This window comes from Augochlora pura, chromosome 7, assembly GCF_028453695.1.
Source record: "Augochlora pura isolate Apur16 chromosome 7, APUR_v2.2.1, whole genome shotgun sequence".
NCBI classification, from domain to species: Eukaryota; Metazoa; Arthropoda; class Insecta; order Hymenoptera; family Halictidae; genus Augochlora; species Augochlora pura.
This window is the reverse complement of record NC_135778.1, coordinates 35185829-35201483: the sequence shown is the minus strand read 5'-3', so window position 1 is coordinate 35201483 and position 15655 is coordinate 35185829. Positions and strand designations below refer to the sequence as shown.

Here is a 15655-nt window from a genome sequence, read left to right as displayed (position 1 = left end):
AAAATTTTTCCAGGGAACCGTTTCTAATTTATTCAAGAATACATATGTTTAATTTAATAAAAACATACATTCTTTTAATTATTTATGAAAACCAGGAGCCATTGCCCGGCTAGCTCAGTCGGTAGAGCATGAGACTCTTAATCTCAGGGTCGTGGGTTCGAGCCCCACGTTGGGCGAAAATTTCTTTTTGTTATTCATTTTGAAAAACAATATCTTATTGTAATATTGCAAACTAGATTATGCAATTACAAAATTATTCAAATTCATCAAGTAAAAGAATCATTAAGGAAAAGAACTTCGTTATGCTTGATTCAAAAGTTGGGTTGTACTTCTGAAAATAAATCGTATTTGTAACTAATTCTATTAACGTTAAAATCATTTGAGTAGTTATTTTCAATTGATATGAAACGTAAAAAATAGAGAGCATTGAAAAAAAAACAAGAACAAGTTGATGTATATCAAACAACTTAGCAGAGCGTGGTTTCGATCCACGGACCTCTGGGTTATGGGCCCAGCACGCTTCCACTGCGCCACTCTGCTCCACGTTTACTCTATGCAAATAGATTTCTTTTTAATAATTATGTATAAAAATTTTAATCGGATACTCAGATTCGAGAATTTATTTGGAACAACTGTATTGAAAAATGTGTAGACTAAGCAAAGAAAAGTGCAACTGCACGTGGACTTGATATGTTGCAACTGTGTCAGAATAGCAATGCTGCAATTTCAGCAAATTAAAAAATGCAGCTAATTGTGAAATTCACATAAAGAATTGATTTTAAATTCTCTTTCAAATTGTTTTTCTTTATTTATACATTATACAAAGTGATTACCCGTATCTACACTAATTATTATAATTAAGTCATCACTCTAAACAGTTATCTAATATATGATAACAATCATTTACTCAAATACTAAACAGAATTGAATAAATTATTGGCAATATAAAATAACGTTGAGAATTTCTACAATGAATGTAACAAATGCTCCGAATAGCAATAACAATGTTTAATGAGTTTATATTTGTTTCTATAATATAATATCAGTCGAAATATAAATTCGCTCGTGTACAACAAGAAAATTGCTGAAACAACGCAGCAGTTATGAAACGCATGATCAGCACTGTCCGCGATTCCATTTGCTGTGGTATTTACGCATCGAGTTGCAAAATGATTTCAAGAGCTGGGGGGCGCGTTTACATACTGATGATTCCCTATAAAAAAGCGGAATTGAATTAGTCGAGAAACAATTCGGTTTTGGAAGTGACACAGTACATACATATTGTCAACGATGCGTTTCTCCGCATGTTTTCTAATCTTGGCTTTGGGAGTTGCCTTAACCCAGGCTGGTCCAACAGTAAAGGTAGCAGAGAGGAAGTCATTGACGGAAGACAATCTCGAATCCAAAAAGGAAGTTCCGAAAATCGAGGATCCAGGCACGGACAAGGACAGGGCAAAGAAGGCAGCTTCTTTCTGCGTAGAAATCAAGCCTGGTTCCTCTCAACTGAATCAAATACCCTGTAAGTCTAACCAAGCCGTTGTTCAGAAGACCACTTTCGATGTTCAGAGTGAACCAGCTGCTCAGCCTGTTCAAACGTACAGCTTCGTTCAACCTTCCTACGGTCAGCCTACTTATGCTCAGTTTTATTCAGTGCCTCAAGCAAGTGTAATTCTGCCTCAGCAAGTAGTCCAGCCATATCAATCCCTGCAAGTAGTCCAATCATCTTCCCAGCCTTGTGCTCAAGCCACTCCATCTGTGAACGTTGCCCCATTAGTCCCTCAGACAAATGTTGCCTCTCAAACTTCTGTAGAGAAACCAAAACCTAAGCCAACTTCAGCTCCCCCGGTGCAGAACAAGGAACAGTCAACGCCTATGCGCATCGAACAGGCTCCAGAACCGCTTCCAGTACCGCAAGAAACTTTAGCTGTGTTACCAGTCGCTTCCTCGTACCAAGACCATTTATTCGGTGTTCCATCAAGTCCTATGATGATACATCCTGATCCAGAACTGATGCACGTGGGCAGTCTTGTCCAAGTTCCATCGGCGTCTCCTTGTGGTAATCCACTCCACGGAATTCTGAGACCATGCCCTTGCCAGAATAACATGGCTACATTCAGCGAACCCGCTGCGGAACCTATGGCCATTGAAGTATTATCTGCAATGCCTTACTCGTCCCAATTTGCAAGATCTCCAGTTGTGATGCCGTACAATTCCAGAATGCCTATTGTATTAAATGTGAGGGAAAGTGATTAGTCTTCATTTTTTCAATTTTGGCATTTCTCACTAGTATCTCTTTACTTACAGGATCATATTGGGAAAGCCAGAGCTCAGGGAAGAACGCACGTCCACAGTCACATCAATGTGAATGCTGCTCTGCCTCATGTGCATCAGATTACTGAACCAAGTTTTCCAGGAATTTACCAAAAGTCACTCGCTCTTGGAATGGATACTCTGCCAATCAATTCGTATGTCACCAGACGATTGGTGGATGGTGTCTACGGAAATCCGGGAATTACAATCAATAGCTATCCCACAACATTTAGAGCAGCTTCTCCAATGATGCCTGCTGTTGGTTCTCTCAGAAATGGGGAGAACGCTGAAAACAGTCCACTGGCATTGGAAGTCAATGACCTTATACAAGCGAATAAGATAGCGAGGGAAGTCGACTCGAGTCAATTGTCAGCGAAAATGGAGGAGGACAAGCAACAAGAGGATGGCGGCAACAAGAAGAATATCAAGATAGAAACTAAACAGGAATAAGATTAATAATGATTTGTAGTACTCAAATCTAGAATGCAAGCGATTATTCTTTTTTTATTTTTGTATTTGACAAAGAAGAATCAAACCATGTCAGACTATCAATAAATAGATGTCATAACACTTGTTCTCTATTTACCTTCCATACAAATTCGTAATTTTTTATAAACTACTTGTACTACTTTCTGATACACAGGACTTAATGTCGGATCCCTTGTACACGTCTCTTAATATAGTATTACTTTTAGGTATAATCAGGAGATTTTTAGAGGATGTTTCCTCTAAATACTTTTGTAAGCTTGATATACTTAATTGGGCCCAAGAGCAGTTGCACGAATCCTTGGACGACTCGTTGTCAGTGTCGCTTCCACCTTTAATTTGAAGATTAATATTATTTGTAATCTTTCACTTAAAAACATAATTTTAATGATTCTAACCGGCAATAGCTTTTAAATCTTCTTCCAAAATATCTTCATCAATGTTTATCCATCGTGTGATGTTCCTACCAGTTTCAGAGCCTACAGACTTTAAAATATGTGCAATCTTTTCCATAGGATCCGGAGTAGACTTAATTCTGTTTAAAATTTCTTTATCCACAGACCAATCACTGCTTTCATCATCACCCTTGCACTTACAACAAGTGCAAGTATCTGGATGCTCTATATCTCTACACCCATCGTCATAGTGCGGTGCTGAGAGATTCAACAATGAATGAACAAATAAAAATACTTAAAGAAAGAATAAATCTCGAATTACCTTTGCATTTCAAACAATAACAACATCTACAGTCTTTTCGATGATCCATTATCAATACACTTGACATGATTCTGACGACTGACTAAAATAGACCACGGCTTAATAGTCTTTTGATCACGAGTAATTTTAAGATCAACGTACTTGTTGCACATTAATGTCGTCTATCCTATTGTAAATATATTTGTGATAGGTTCGCTTTGGACGAATTTTTTTGATAGCAGGGAGCGATTCTCGCGAGAAAAGACCATAAGGAACATCCTCGTATTTTTTCTTGCAGCGATCGCCTTCGAATCTTGCAATGTACCATCTATGATCAACTCTGTATGGTCTGACGTCTATATCTTCTTGATTCAACACCTTCGAGATCAGCATTCGTTTAATGATCTGCAATAAATGAACGAATTGGTGCACTTTCCTATCCTTCTTTGGCTGGAATACCTTGCCAACTGGATGACCGATGGTGTTGCCAAATATTCTTAATTGTCGCAAAAGGGGACTTTTCTTCAAAGTGTACAAAAGTTCCACCATACCAACATCTGTGATCTTGTTGTAGGATATATCCAAAGATTGAAGCCTTGAGAAGGGAAGGGTGAAACTCAGGCTTCTGAAAATGAAACTTGTTCATTCTCTATTTCTTCTGCTATTAATCATTGGTCATTAATAGTACCTTGCACCGTGATCAGTTATTATGTTGCTACACAGTACTAGGATTCTCAGTTGAGGTCTTTTAGTAAGCCACTTGGCCAGTTGGTCTATACCATGATCTCCTATATTGTTGCAGCCAAGATTTAACAAAACCAAAGTATTATTGTGAATCGCATTGGACATCATGGTTTCAATATCGTGGCAACTAAAATTGTACTTTTGCAGATGTAACGCTGATAGAGTAGTGTTGTGCTATGTAACGAAAATGTATAAATGTGATGATACGAATAAAGAAACACATGGTGTAATGTTACCTTGAGCATGTGACCAATGATACTGGCGAAATGATCAGAATCAAAATAGTGCATGCATCCCGGATTTGGCCGACTTATATCTAAATGTTTCAAAGTCTTATTATAAATGTCCTGCTCCTGACTGAGTACCATTATGAAGTATATTAAACTAGAACCAGTCTGATCTACTTCTGCTACATTCAGCCGTATGAGATGCATATTTTTTAATAAAAAATTGGCTACATGTATTGATGCCTGAAAAAATTTTATATAATAATTTCGATAAAAAAAAAAAATAAAAATGGATTGATCACTTACACCGACGCCAAATTTATTCGCTTTTAAATTCAGACTCTTAAATTCTAGGTTGTGTCCCACTTCCAATAAATATCTTGTTCCTAATTCTGTGATGTTATTGTTCTGAAGATCTAACTTCTCTATCTGCTTGTACGTCTGTTGCAAACAAAAATTATGAAAAAAATTGAGTTAAAATAAACTATTACTTAGAAATGTTGTCACTTACAAGTGCATGATCAATTAAATTTTTAAAGCCACTGTCCGTAATGTGATTGCTGCTTAAATTAATGTAAATGATATCCTGATACTTCCGTAAGAAGATAATCAGGGCTGGGACATCGGTATCTTCGAACAGTCGCCTACAATTTTTTTTTTGTCAAAGGGGTATAAAATTTTAAAGTTGCAACACATTTGCTGACTTGATTTTTTCATGCACAGTAGATCCACGCATATCCAGTCTTCTTTTTGCGGTGCAAGTTTCTTTACAGAAGCATTTGAAAAACTCTTGATTGGCCAATTCTGAGAAATACGGCGGTTTCAATTGTTCAATGGTACTAATCAAGCTTGCATTGTCACAATTTCTTTCGCAGAAAACATTTTTATCCAAGCATTCAGATTCATTAAACTTCATGATGATTTTTTAAATATATTTTATCAGACGTTTACACAAATTTTAGTAAGTGTTGGCCATTTCCATACTATTCAAGATGGAATCGATAGAAGCGTTCCAGAAGAAATTGATACCTGAAGTTATTCCATTGGAAGATATTTTCCGTGGTAACTGGTAACGCTAAATTAAACAATTAATAAACGCTACAGTAATGCTAATCGATTTTCTTGATTACGTAGCTTACTGTGAAATGGATCCAATTTCTCATGAAAACAAATTACATCTTCTACCTTTAACGCAAAGCGACAAATGGTTGATCTCTGCACGGATACTCGACATGGTGACATTAACGACAACCGATACAGGACTCGCGTTCTTCAAGTTTCGCAAAAGAGCTCTGTCATATGAGGAGTATTTGGTATATTTAAGGGATCTAGCGGAAATCGGTAATCTCGACTTCGAGGATCTAAAACAGAAACTGCAGGCGTCCGGATTGCCTAGGAAAGCCACTTAATATTTTAATTAACGCCATCGATTACAAACTTTATTATTGAACAACACTTGTACAGTGCTTGCCTCATCTTCCGTCAATCAATCATGATATTTACATTTGTTGTAAAGTAAGCCTCCAGTAAAAACGAATTAACAATTTTGGTAAAGCGACTAAAATTACGATCATACAATCACCAGCTGACTGATACAAGCTGCATCACGCGGTGATGTTCAAACAATCATTGACATAGAATAAACAGTCTTCAGCGAATGCTGAAAAATGTCTTCTGTGTATAATAAAATAATAAATTACCCAGCGGATGTTGATTTTATTCCTGCATGTGTTTCTTATAGTATCAAAAATAAATTAATAAGAAACCAACTTGGGAACTTTAAAGATAACAATGGGTATCAAAAATAATGTAACAATCTCTGCTTCTTGTATCCAACATGAACCTTCGTGAACAATTTTTCGTGAGCAGAAGAAAAATACTTTCTTTATGTTGTTCTATTCCGTTTTCTTTCAGAGAAACATGTAAAACATTTACTAGAAAATTAAACATTTTTCTGTATCCATTTCAAGGCGTTCCTAATATTGCCAAGCGTAACTCTACCAAGAAAACTCGCTATTAATTGATATTCTGGCATGGTACGCCTCCCGCAAGATCTAGTCGAGAGGGACCTATAATAGGAATTCTGTCGGATCACTTTCTCCGCTTCATCTTCGCCGAGAACATTGGACACCAATATCGCAGAGTTACGTCCCTCGCAAAGTATTTTCGTTGTTAAGCACAAGAGCCACTGCATTACCTGCACAACATAATAGTTGATTACAAATATTCAAACGTAATTTACATAATAATGTGTTTCCTCACCTCGTTGCTAGAAGGCAACTTTCCCTCGCTTCCAAACCAAGCACTTGGCGCCCACAAGTGCAGTTGCATCACAGTTGCTGCAGTCGCTGTATCAAGCCTCTAAAATAATGAGCACAATCATGTAGTATTCAAGAGCCATAGGTAGTGCCCTAAGTCAACAACAGCGTACCTTGTACAAGCTTCTGGACAATATATTTTTAATTAGGGCAGATATTATAGTTGGTACATCATTTGGTAAGGCAGGAAGGTCTGCCTCATTATAGCTGTGATTTTTCAGAGTTGTTTTATCCCTAGTATCGCCATGGAATGGATTCTTCATACCGAATATCTCGTACGCGATAGCACCTATAGTCCATAGATCTGCTTTCGCATAATTGATGTAGGTGAACGGACCAGGCTCAGCCGTGATCACTTCTGGTGCCATTAGAGCAACATTGCCACCCTTGTCGATATCATGGGTGTTGTAAGGTATGTGTAATCCATGGTTTTTGTCGGCGAGACAACAACCGAAATCTGTGATCACCAGAGATGGACAGTTGTCAGTCTCTTCGGACAGATCCAGCAGAATATTGTCGCATTTCAGATCACTGGTATGCAACCACAACAGAATACATGTAGTACAAATGATATTTGATGCCACTGCGTTCTCCACAAGGATATTAACTTACCGATGTGCAATACCGTGAGCATTCATGTGAGCAACACCCTCCAATAATTGCGCAAGTAATAGTATCGATTCCCTGGTGTTCACGTTACGATCGGCTAGGTATTGTTTTAATGTAATATCATACCTGTAACAGATAATTCCTATTGTCCCATTTGTTTAAAGTACGTACTTCTTGGTGTACTGTATACTATACCTTTTCATTAGTAGAAACAAGCTCATGTTTCTGCCAGATCCCTGAGGATTGATACGCGCAGGCAATGCGTCGGGGTACATTTTGAAAGAGCCAGGCAATGCTGGTACTCTATCGGCGAAAGCATAATACATTGCTACAATGTTCGGATGCGGTGGAAGCTCTGCCTTTCTCTCGGCCATCTTAGATTCCCACTCGGCTAGTTCATCATTATTTATATGTCTTCTAGCTGGTACAGTTTCCCTATACATAGCTCTCAAAATAGAGAGTGCATTCGACTCAGTATCATAATTGAACATCATTTTCAATGCCAATGGAAATCCAGCAACAGCTGTGGTTTTATTGTCAATCTTCAATTCATCTTTCTCTTCTTTAACATCCTTGAATTTTGTTGCATAGACAACAGCAGAGCATCCTTTAGCAATTGCAGGTCCAATTACAAAATCTTCCAATGATATAACTTTCTCTTTATCTCTTATTACCTCATAATTTGTGTCGTTTTGGGGAGTATTCCATTGTAATTTTGATACTGCTTCCTACAAGTACAAACTTAAGATAGTATATCTTCAATAATTTTGTTCAAGTTCAACAAAAGTAAATACCCTAATTTCCCAGCAGACACCTTCCAATTCGTCATCTTTGGTTAGTATACCAGTTCCAGATGCCAGAGATACTCCAACCAAAGCGAAGAAAGGTGCAGAGTCCCCAAACACCAATCTCGAAGCAGCTTTTCGTCTCAAATCTGCTGCTAAACTATTTGTAACTCTTTTTAGGATATTATCAACAAAAAGTCGTCTAGCATGAGCTCCCAAATAAACAAGGTGTCTTCCTGTAGCTGAACCATTGTTGTTACCCTGGGGCAGATAGCCCGGGGATTTGCCTATGTTTAATATACAGATATAAACCAATTAACAATTATTTAACTATGTGAATTGAACAAAATTTGTTGATCATTGTGACCTTGCCAGAATATAACCATACCAAGAACTAGAGAGATAGTAAACGGATAATTTCTTTTGGGTGTCCACCTTGAAGAATGTCAACAACTTAAAAAGAAAGGACCGATATCGAGATTAATTGGGACCCGCACCAAATGTCATGCTACCAAAATTTATATTTTTTTTGATGAATTCAAAATACATTGTGATAGACGAAGGTCTTGATTACTTGTTTCAAGGTCTTCTGATCAAGGCGACAACACATGACGAATAAATATTATAAATATCAATCGAGACTTACCTACTTGTCCAACGTGTATGTTGCCGTGGTTAATCCTTGGATGGCAATTAGCGTAAAGACCCTCGGTATTTCGAACGGAGTGCAGTAATGCCCGACCATTTTGCAAAAGACGGTAGGCTACTGTCCGGATCGACATTTCTCCAGGTTTGCGGGCCGAGAGCGCCCAGCGGGCTACTCCCCAAGGAAAACGAGCCTTCGCCGCCGAAGGCAATCCCTTCACCAACGTGATAATCGTTTTTCCTGTTGTTCTTCTGACAACTGCGTAGACGACCCTGCAGAGGTTTCACACTTGGACGTGACCAATCTGCCTTCGACTCGAGTTCGACTGTATGCGTTTCGTTTACTACAGTACCGAACTCTGTCGGCCACCCAGCGAATGACGTTTATGCACACGATCGTTTATTTATATTGTATTGCCTTATGGTAGAGTGCAGCATTGTGTTTTAAGGTAAAAAACAAAGGAGACTCTGGTTCGTACGTTAATGTATCAATACATGGGATGGGAACGAGAAGTTAGTATCGAAAAATCGATGAACCCTGCGAGAATGCAACCGGTTATACATTCAATTATTAAGGCACTTTGTATTTTATTATTGCGATGACAAATACAATTGTAAGAAGGTACACTGAATAAGAACTGTTCCGCATACTTAATCGCTGAAATAAGTTCGCATACATGACGCAAGATCCGTTAATGGTTACCACGAGAGCTCGCTTATCTCGAAGTGAATGCGGTACTAGCCCGAGATTATGGTTTTATGCCAACATTATGGTTTTATTTATTAAATACTCCTGACGAAAGTAACAATAAGCGGACGCAGTTTACTAATTATTTTCGTTAATTATAGTCTAATATATTGTCTTCTTGTTGACTAATACTGGCGGTATCCATATTGTCGACCATAGTTGAAGAAAGATCTGCTTTGTATGGGGTTACAGGTATAGAGCGCATCCCCTCGCGTGCCACTGGGACAGGTACACACAGCGATATGGCGTCTAGGAGTGCAGGATGCAGTTGGCCCGCACTCTTTACCGGTGCAAGGATTTTGGCATGTGAAATCTATACATGCTTTACTGTCGGAACACTCGCTGTCCGTGAAGCACTCGCCCCTTTGGCAGCTGACCAGCGCGTTGCCAATGTAACCAGTGGGGCATGTACATACAGGTCTCTCTTTTCCGGTGCTATCGTGTCCCGGTGTACAAATAGCGTTCGCTCCGCATGGATTCGGCTCGCACAAATCTCCTGAACGTATTAATAACATCCATGATTAAGCGCCAGAAATATTTAATGTGACATACACCGGCACAATAGGACTTACTTGCTTCGAATAGCCTACAGCTGACGAATGGATTGCCAGTCATATGTTTCGGACAACTACATACTGGAGTGATACCTCTTAAATTGCAATCGGCGTTCACGCCGCATACCCCATCGCAGGGGTTCATGCATCTCTGATAAAGACAAGCAGGTTTGTTCAGCGGGCACTCTGAATGCGAGGTGCATTCCGGCCGACACGACAACAAAGGATTGCCCAACCAATTCTAGAATGAAATTCTTAGATTTAGCCGCTGTTTTGGACTTTCAAGCTCCTGTGCACATCGATTTACCTTTGGACAGCTACACACTGCTTGATGATTAACCACCTTACACTCAGCGTTCGAGCCACATTTGCACGGACTCTCGCACCGGAAGTTGGCTGAGCATGCCAGATGACCTGGACATTCGCTGTCGCTCTCACATTCATGACGACAGCCGGATAAAGGAGATCCAATGTATCCTGGCAAGCAACTGCAGACTGTCACCTCGTTCACTACCTCGCATTTTGTATTCAGTCCACATGGATTCGGCTTACAGGCAGCTTCTGTAAAGGATTTTGTTAAAGGTATCGTTCTTCTAATTGTATAATCCTGAAACTTTCTATTCAGATATACATACGTGGATCAGCTACGCGGCAAGTGGTGAAAGGGTCTCCTGTCTGTCCAGGTGGACAATAACATGTTGGTACATGGTCTCTTGTTTCGCAGATAGCGTTCACGCCACAAAGACTGTCGCAAGGATTCACGCACCTATTGTTCGTGCAGACCTTACTGCCACTGCAGTCTTCGTTTACTGGTAATAAACACAATCACAACAAGTTCCCAATTTATGAAATAACCAAGAATCCACACCAGGATACTCACTCTGACATTCAACTCTGACGCAACGCGAAAGAGGATCTCCCATGTGTAGATTCATGCAGGAGCAAACTGGCCTACCCTCGCTCAGAGTGCATCTTGCATTCACTCCACAGGTGTAAGATTCGCAGGTACCTGAAAAGAAATAGAGCATACAGTCAACGAGTAATAGAATCCTTTTTAAGTGATCGTTTACTAACCGACGTCTCCAGATGTCAGTATTCTTGGATGGTAATATCCGCCATTGGCAATGGCAATGAATGAGAAAATTAGCAGAACTGCAGTCCGCTGGTGATCCATGACTTTCGGAGTCATCTAAAAGAGAACGATTGTAGAGCAGCAAATATCAAATTTTTTCTTATCAATTCACCTTGGTTGAAACCTGGCCGTGCTCCGCAACGGAAACAAACGGACTGAGTTCTCGGTGAACACGGAGATGATCATGATTGGAATACAAGGAGGGCCCCACCTTCCTTAGCCTTCGACCCCACTTCAAAATTTGCCTACGCGTGCCCCTGACTATCCTTCGATGGGCCTCGCCTACGCTCAACGACGATCACGTTCATTTAAATGACGCCGGGAAACGGCATTCTCTTCGAACGTAACAAATCTTACTACTAAAACACGTAAGTCAATTTCAAGTTCATCGGAGCATGTGAGAATCAAGGACAATTTATTTCCGTTTATACTGAACGATAAATAAAAATTGTTTCAGACTATGTCTGAATTAGAGTACGTCTCTCCTTCCCCTCCAACAAAATTGTGAACGTGCACGTTGACTTTTAAGTGCATAGAATATTTTTCTATGAGCCAGTTTTCGTTGGTTTTGAAAGTGAAGCCGATGAGTAAGCAGTTCCACATTCGCCGTTAACTGACAGTCGTTCCGCATTACCTTTCGCGCCAAAAATGGACCTGCTGTGCTGGCATGCTATAGAGTGCATGGAACGCGCGATCATCGACGGAATAGTCATCCCGGACGTAATCGCTCCGCAATGGACACGTAAACTGTATAAAACATTCAGGGAAAACCAAGAGGTAGGTTCACCAAATCTCAGAACTTAACAAACACCCGCAGCAATGAGAAAGCCGAACTACATTTACCTAATACCTTTAGATGTTTTATTATAATAATTTAATTAATAGCGTAATTATGAGTTGTATAATAAAACATTTTTGTTTCGTCCTAGAAATAAATTGTGAGACTTTCTTTTCCCAGCTTTATAAAAGTCGCGGTAAAAAATAGCGAGTACATTATTTAAAAAAAGAAAAGCGGAAATGATTCAGCTACACCGTTTTTTTTGTTTTTTTTTTGTAACGAATCTCTAAGATACGGTATAGATCTTTTCTTATTCCGTATAGGTGGGTATAAGAAATCTCTCGCTAGACAGTTAATCACTCGTATAAATGTATGTGGTCGCGAAAAATTGTCCTGTTGTCCGTTGTGTTTGATTATCATTGTAATCGGTGCATGTCGTCAAGAACTGAAAATCAAAATTTCACAAGTGGACTCATAGCTTCCAACTATGAGGTTTTCTGGGCCTTGAATATCGATACGGCAGCTGCGACGGTTACGAAAGAGGCCGTTGTCACGTCCCCGATTATTCTGAGATTGGATTTTTTATTTGATTCGGTAGGATTTTCAAGAACTCCTCGTACGCTGCGTCCATCTCGTCATCTTCTGGCGACGTCCATTCTACCTCATCTCCGAAACGCTCCTCAAGTAATCTATAAGAACAGGAAACATTTATTATTATTTAATACTTATCAATGGTAACAATTTACGTACAATAAATCTTCGAAATTTGTTGTACAATCGGTGACATCGTCTAAAAATTCATTTTCCTCCGGACTTAACACTTTGCCATCGGGTCCGTACAATACAGGCTCGTCGAGGGCCTCGTTCGTCTCTGTGTTTTCAGTGTTTTCGATCGTCGACGAATCTACAGTAGAACTATGACCCCAATTGCCATTTCTTAACTGGTGTACACTGTGTACCATACGTCCTACATGCGTGTCTACTCTACCAGCTGTTACGAGCTCTGTCAGCGCTCGCATCATGTTCTCCATCTCTTTTCGGCTTCCTCCCTTACCCTTCTCCAAAGTGTGACCTGCCAACTGTATATCGAAGTGTAATCGATTGTTCTATAACATCATACAATTACATGGTAACCTTCAGAACGGAATTGCATACTTTAAGGGCCTGACAGATGTTTTTCACAGAATTCGGTGCCGGCTTCTTTAATATATTAACAATAAGTTGAATCAACAGATCTCCCAAACCGAAAGTGGTCGTGTGTTCCATCTGAATTACCAGCTCCGCTAAAAATAATATTAGTCCATGGCACTTCTTCTGCTCCTCTTCCGTGTGGTCGTCCTTTTCCTTCCATGTTGAAGAGTGACTTTCTGTTTCAGCCTTACACCTGTTACCCACTTAAAGTTTAGAACGGAGAAATCTGAAATAAACGTTGCAGGTGTTAGATTTGGATGCAATAACTCACAAAGTATATAAAGTCTCTCTGAATAACGTTTGTTGCGTGGCCGTTATCGCACCGTCCAAGGACGCACACAGTCGTGCGCCGCTGTATCTGAAGTTGCCTTCGTTTATAGACTGAAAACCACAGGGAATATGAATATAACCTATTCTACTATCATTCGAGATAAAACAAGGAAAAACACTAACCTGCTGAATAATCACTTTCATAATGTCTTGAAAATCGCAAGGAGATTTTAGATAATAAGTAATATCGTTTATAAGCGATGGAACAATCGACGTAAATCGGCCTGGATTTAAGATCAATGAGTGTATAGCGCTGGTTAGTTTATCTTTCGTGGATGCCAATTGGAAGAAATAATTTTCTTCCTCAGAGTTCATCTGCAACCAAAAATCGATTAATGTCATGTCTGTTTACTTTCACAAAAAGTTCGTTTAACAGTTATTTCAAATGACATACTATGTTTGTATTTACCTCATACATCTGTACATGGTTGTACCCCCCTGTATTTTCTTCAAATGGTCTATAATTCTGAGTGTTCACATTCTGTTTTCCTCTTTGTTGTTGGGAGAAATTATCACCTTGCTGCCCGTGATCTACTTGTTGATAATGTTGAGAAATATCATAGTTGCTTGTAGGGCTTTGTACTGCTTGCTTTTGATACGCCTGCAGCGATTTCTCAGATGCTACTTGTAGTCTATCTTGAACCGAATGTTTATGTGTAGGTCGTTGCTGTTGAACAATAGAAACATTGAAAACTCTTAATTAATTAAATAAAGTAAAAGTATGTCAATGCAGGATAAAGGATACTAACCGATGACAGTTTGCTGGGATATGACTTTGGGACAAACACTGCTGCATGTACGGACAATGTTGAATTCTGTATCATATTAACGAACGAGTCAGGCTTGTCCACTTTGTTTTGTTCCATGTCTTTGGTCTCCGCGGAAGCTACGATTAAATGTTAATATTAATGGATGTCTGGAGTGGCATAGGAGATTTTAAATACCTGTTGTTTGTGCTCCAGAAACAGCATGGGGTCTCCGAAGTAGCTCTTGTGGGGTGAAAGTCCACAGTCTACGACCACGGCCACGTCCTGCGCTTCGTCGATCCATATCTCCGTCACCACAACCATCACTCCCGAGAGCATCCATCCCTTCTACGGCAGCAATTTTGTGTCTCGAATCTAAGACCGCCAAAGGTTAGGCTCTAACGAAACCGGTGCGAGACTGTCACCCGCGAACAAATATACAATGTGGCGGCACCTCCCGCGCTCACCACAAGAGGGCAAATTATTCGACACCTTCTCTACGATTATGTGTGCATTCGATTTGTCGCCGATCTGTTTAAATATCGTAACCTCCTCAGAATTTGTATGCGTCGAAAATAGAACCTGCCGCGAGTATTTTAACGAACCCAGGTTCGAGATGCTTCCTCCCTTTTCTTTCTCTCCTCCCTCATAATTTTCAAAGCCTCCAAATATACAACGCACAGTTCGTAATCGTATGTCCAATACCGGCATAAGTTCTACAATTTCGGTGACGAATCCGTTACGTTCGTTAACCGGACTAAAACGCGTGCGCTGCTTTGTAAACAGTGTATGTATGTATGTATCAAAAGACCAATCACGATTCGCGATCTGTTCGTATCAGCCAGTTCCCTGTTGGATCGACCACGATCGATACTCAAACCCGAGAAGTTGGTGGACCTTTACAATGTGAACTTCATTGTGAACCGTGTCAATATCACTGATCAACACCTATTTTAAGTTGCGTTGTAAACTTTCCTACTATTCGACTAAATTTTTAATCGTATGAATTGTTTTTTTTTTTCATAAAGCAAAAGAATATAAGACAAAATCTGCTTATAGACTTACCGATAAGTCCAATCACAGACACGGGACAAAACTGCTCCCTTTTCTTCCGGAAGAAATAATACGAAGCAACCGTTATGATTGCCTGCTTCTCCTTATTTTTAGATATTTAGTTTGTTATTGCAATTGTTTTCAAGCCTTGATACATTCACCGTAACGCGCATTCTCACAGCTTTAAGTCGAGCTCTCAGAAGTTAAGAAATTTTAACGAGAAGACAGTGGAATATTAGTTTTATTTGACTACGAATAACTCTTATAATTTTCCTCGTGAGATACATTGCAGGTTCCGGCAAG

General features: G+C 39.6%; 6 protein-coding genes, 1 long non-coding RNA gene and 2 other non-coding genes across 12 annotated transcripts; 4 read left to right on the top strand and 5 right to left on the bottom strand.

Annotated features, from left to right (window-relative positions):
- Positions 1-103: 103 nt before the first annotated feature.
- Positions 104-176, top strand: Trnak-cuu (transfer RNA lysine (anticodon CUU)). Its single transcript has one exon. It is a non-coding gene; the product is annotated as a tRNA-Lys (tRNA).
- A 292-nt stretch (positions 177-468) lies between these two features.
- On the bottom strand, positions 469-540 carry Trnam-cau (transfer RNA methionine (anticodon CAU)). The gene has a single exon. It is a non-coding gene; the product is annotated as a tRNA-Met (tRNA).
- A 670-nt stretch (positions 541-1210) lies between these two features.
- LOC144473473 (uncharacterized) lies at positions 1211-2874 on the top strand. The gene is made up of 2 exons (XM_078187364.1): positions 1211-2235; positions 2305-2874. The coding sequence occupies exons 1-2, from the start codon at positions 1291-1293 to the stop codon at positions 2758-2760; spliced, it is 1401 nt and encodes a 466-aa protein (XP_078043490.1). The 5' UTR covers positions 1211-1290; the 3' UTR covers positions 2761-2874.
- Positions 2421-5707, bottom strand: LOC144473476 (uncharacterized). Its single transcript, XM_078187368.1, has 10 exons — positions 5168-5707; positions 4975-5107; positions 4770-4904; positions 4473-4706; positions 4181-4410; positions 3952-4117; positions 3655-3897; positions 3514-3595; positions 3195-3449; positions 2421-3128 (listed from the first exon to the last, which is right to left on the bottom strand). The coding sequence occupies exons 1-10, from the start codon at positions 5377-5379 to the stop codon at positions 2920-2922; spliced, it is 1899 nt and encodes a 632-aa protein (XP_078043494.1). The 5' UTR covers positions 5380-5707; the 3' UTR covers positions 2421-2919.
- LOC144472001 (tubulin polymerization-promoting protein homolog) lies at positions 5456-5872 on the top strand. The gene is made up of 2 exons (XM_078184631.1): positions 5456-5525; positions 5598-5872. Exons 1-2 carry the CDS (start codon positions 5456-5458, stop codon positions 5870-5872), a joined length of 345 nt encoding a protein of 114 aa, XP_078040757.1.
- A 2-nt stretch (positions 5873-5874) lies between these two features.
- On the bottom strand, positions 5875-9180 carry Pink1 (PTEN-induced putative kinase 1). The gene is made up of 7 exons (XM_078187358.1): positions 8822-9180; positions 8185-8462; positions 7586-8118; positions 7394-7516; positions 6895-7312; positions 6726-6824; positions 5875-6660 (listed from the first exon to the last, which is right to left on the bottom strand). Exons 1-7 carry the CDS (start codon positions 8955-8957, stop codon positions 6406-6408), a joined length of 1842 nt encoding a protein of 613 aa, XP_078043484.1. The 5' UTR covers positions 8958-9180; the 3' UTR covers positions 5875-6405.
- Positions 9181-9196: 16 nt separating this feature from the next.
- LOC144473478 (uncharacterized) lies at positions 9197-12721 on the top strand. 2 transcript variants are annotated; one of them, XR_013494585.1, is made up of 6 exons: positions 9197-9269; positions 9761-10290; positions 10382-10704; positions 10847-10934; positions 10994-11622; positions 11712-12721. It is a non-coding gene; the product is annotated as an uncharacterized LOC144473478 (long non-coding RNA). The 2 variants fall into 2 exon arrangements; XR_013494584.1 differs by having other exon boundaries at positions 9253-9333; positions 9761-10704.
- Positions 9351-11474, bottom strand: LOC144473474 (uncharacterized). Its single transcript, XM_078187366.1, has 7 exons — positions 11367-11474; positions 11197-11311; positions 11003-11131; positions 10758-10931; positions 10430-10683; positions 10141-10363; positions 9351-10064 (listed from the first exon to the last, which is right to left on the bottom strand). Exons 2-7 carry the CDS (start codon positions 11309-11311, stop codon positions 9694-9696), a joined length of 1266 nt encoding a protein of 421 aa, XP_078043492.1. The 5' UTR covers positions 11367-11474; the 3' UTR covers positions 9351-9693.
- LOC144473470 (polyadenylate-binding protein-interacting protein 1) lies at positions 12129-15501 on the bottom strand. Of its 3 annotated transcripts, none has more exons than XM_078187359.1 (9): positions 14767-15043; positions 14498-14674; positions 14303-14439; positions 13963-14220; positions 13677-13868; positions 13495-13604; positions 13188-13416; positions 12783-13111; positions 12129-12721 (listed from the first exon to the last, which is right to left on the bottom strand). In XM_078187359.1, the coding sequence occupies exons 1-9, from the start codon at positions 15008-15010 to the stop codon at positions 12595-12597; spliced, it is 1803 nt and encodes a 600-aa protein (XP_078043485.1). In that variant the 5' UTR covers positions 15011-15043; the 3' UTR covers positions 12129-12594. The 3 variants fall into 3 exon arrangements, with proteins under 3 accessions (XP_078043485.1, XP_078043486.1, XP_078043487.1); XM_078187360.1 differs by lacking the exon at positions 14767-15043 and adding an exon at positions 15365-15501 and having other exon boundaries at positions 12135-12721; XM_078187361.1 differs by having other exon boundaries at positions 12135-12721; positions 14792-14918.
- Positions 15502-15655: the final 154 nt, after the last annotated feature.

Bases quoted from the DNA above. Each gene is read 5' to 3' on its own strand.
- LOC144472001 (XM_078184631.1), top strand. From the start codon at position 5,456: ATGGAATCGATAGAAGCGTTCCAGAAGAAATTGATACCTGAAGTTATT. The intron at 5,526-5,597 runs GTAACTGGTAAC...TTGATTACGTAG, and splicing joins ATTGGAAGATATTTTCCGTG to CTTACTGTGAAATGGATCCA.
- LOC144473476 (XM_078187368.1), bottom strand. From the start codon at position 5,379: ATGAAGTTTAATGAATCTGAATGCTTGGATAAAAATGTTTTCTGCGAA. The intron at 3,898-3,951 runs GTATTCCAGCCA...CATTTATTGCAG, and splicing joins TCGGTCATCCAGTTGGCAAG to ATCATTAAACGAATGCTGAT. The intron at 3,129-3,194 runs GTTAGAATCATT...TTCAAATTAAAG, and splicing joins AGATTTAAAAGCTATTGCCG to GTGGAAGCGACACTGACAAC.
- LOC144473473 (XM_078187364.1), top strand. From the start codon at position 1,291: ATGCGTTTCTCCGCATGTTTTCTAATCTTGGCTTTGGGAGTTGCCTTA. The intron at 2,236-2,304 runs GTGAGGGAAAGT...CTTTACTTACAG, and splicing joins GAATGCCTATTGTATTAAAT to GATCATATTGGGAAAGCCAG.
- Pink1 (XM_078187358.1), bottom strand. From the start codon at position 8,957: ATGTCGATCCGGACAGTAGCCTACCGTCTTTTGCAAAATGGTCGGGCA. The intron at 7,313-7,393 runs GTAAGTTAATAT...GTTGCATACCAG, and splicing joins GCTCACGGTATTGCACATCG to TGATCTGAAATGCGACAATA. The intron at 6,661-6,725 runs GTGAGGAAACAC...TATGTTGTGCAG, and splicing joins AGTTGCCTTCTAGCAACGAG to GTAATGCAGTGGCTCTTGTG.
- LOC144473474 (XM_078187366.1), bottom strand. From the start codon at position 11,311: ATGACTCCGAAAGTCATGGATCACCAGCGGACTGCAGTTCTGCTAATT. The intron at 10,932-11,002 runs GTGAGTATCCTG...GTTTATTACCAG, and splicing joins CGTCAGAGTTGAATGTCAGA to TAAACGAAGACTGCAGTGGC. The intron at 10,364-10,429 runs GTAAATCGATGT...ATTTCATTCTAG, and splicing joins CAGTGTGTAGCTGTCCAAAG to AATTGGTTGGGCAATCCTTT.
- LOC144473470 (XM_078187359.1), bottom strand. From the start codon at position 15,010: ATGCCGGTATTGGACATACGATTACGAACTGTGCGTTGTATATTTGGA. The intron at 14,221-14,302 runs GTTAGTATCCTT...ATTGTTCAACAG, and splicing joins ATCCCAGCAAACTGTCATCG to CAACGACCTACACATAAACA. The intron at 12,722-12,782 runs GTACGTAAATTG...CTGTTCTTATAG, and splicing joins ACAAATTTCGAAGATTTATT to ATTACTTGAGGAGCGTTTCG.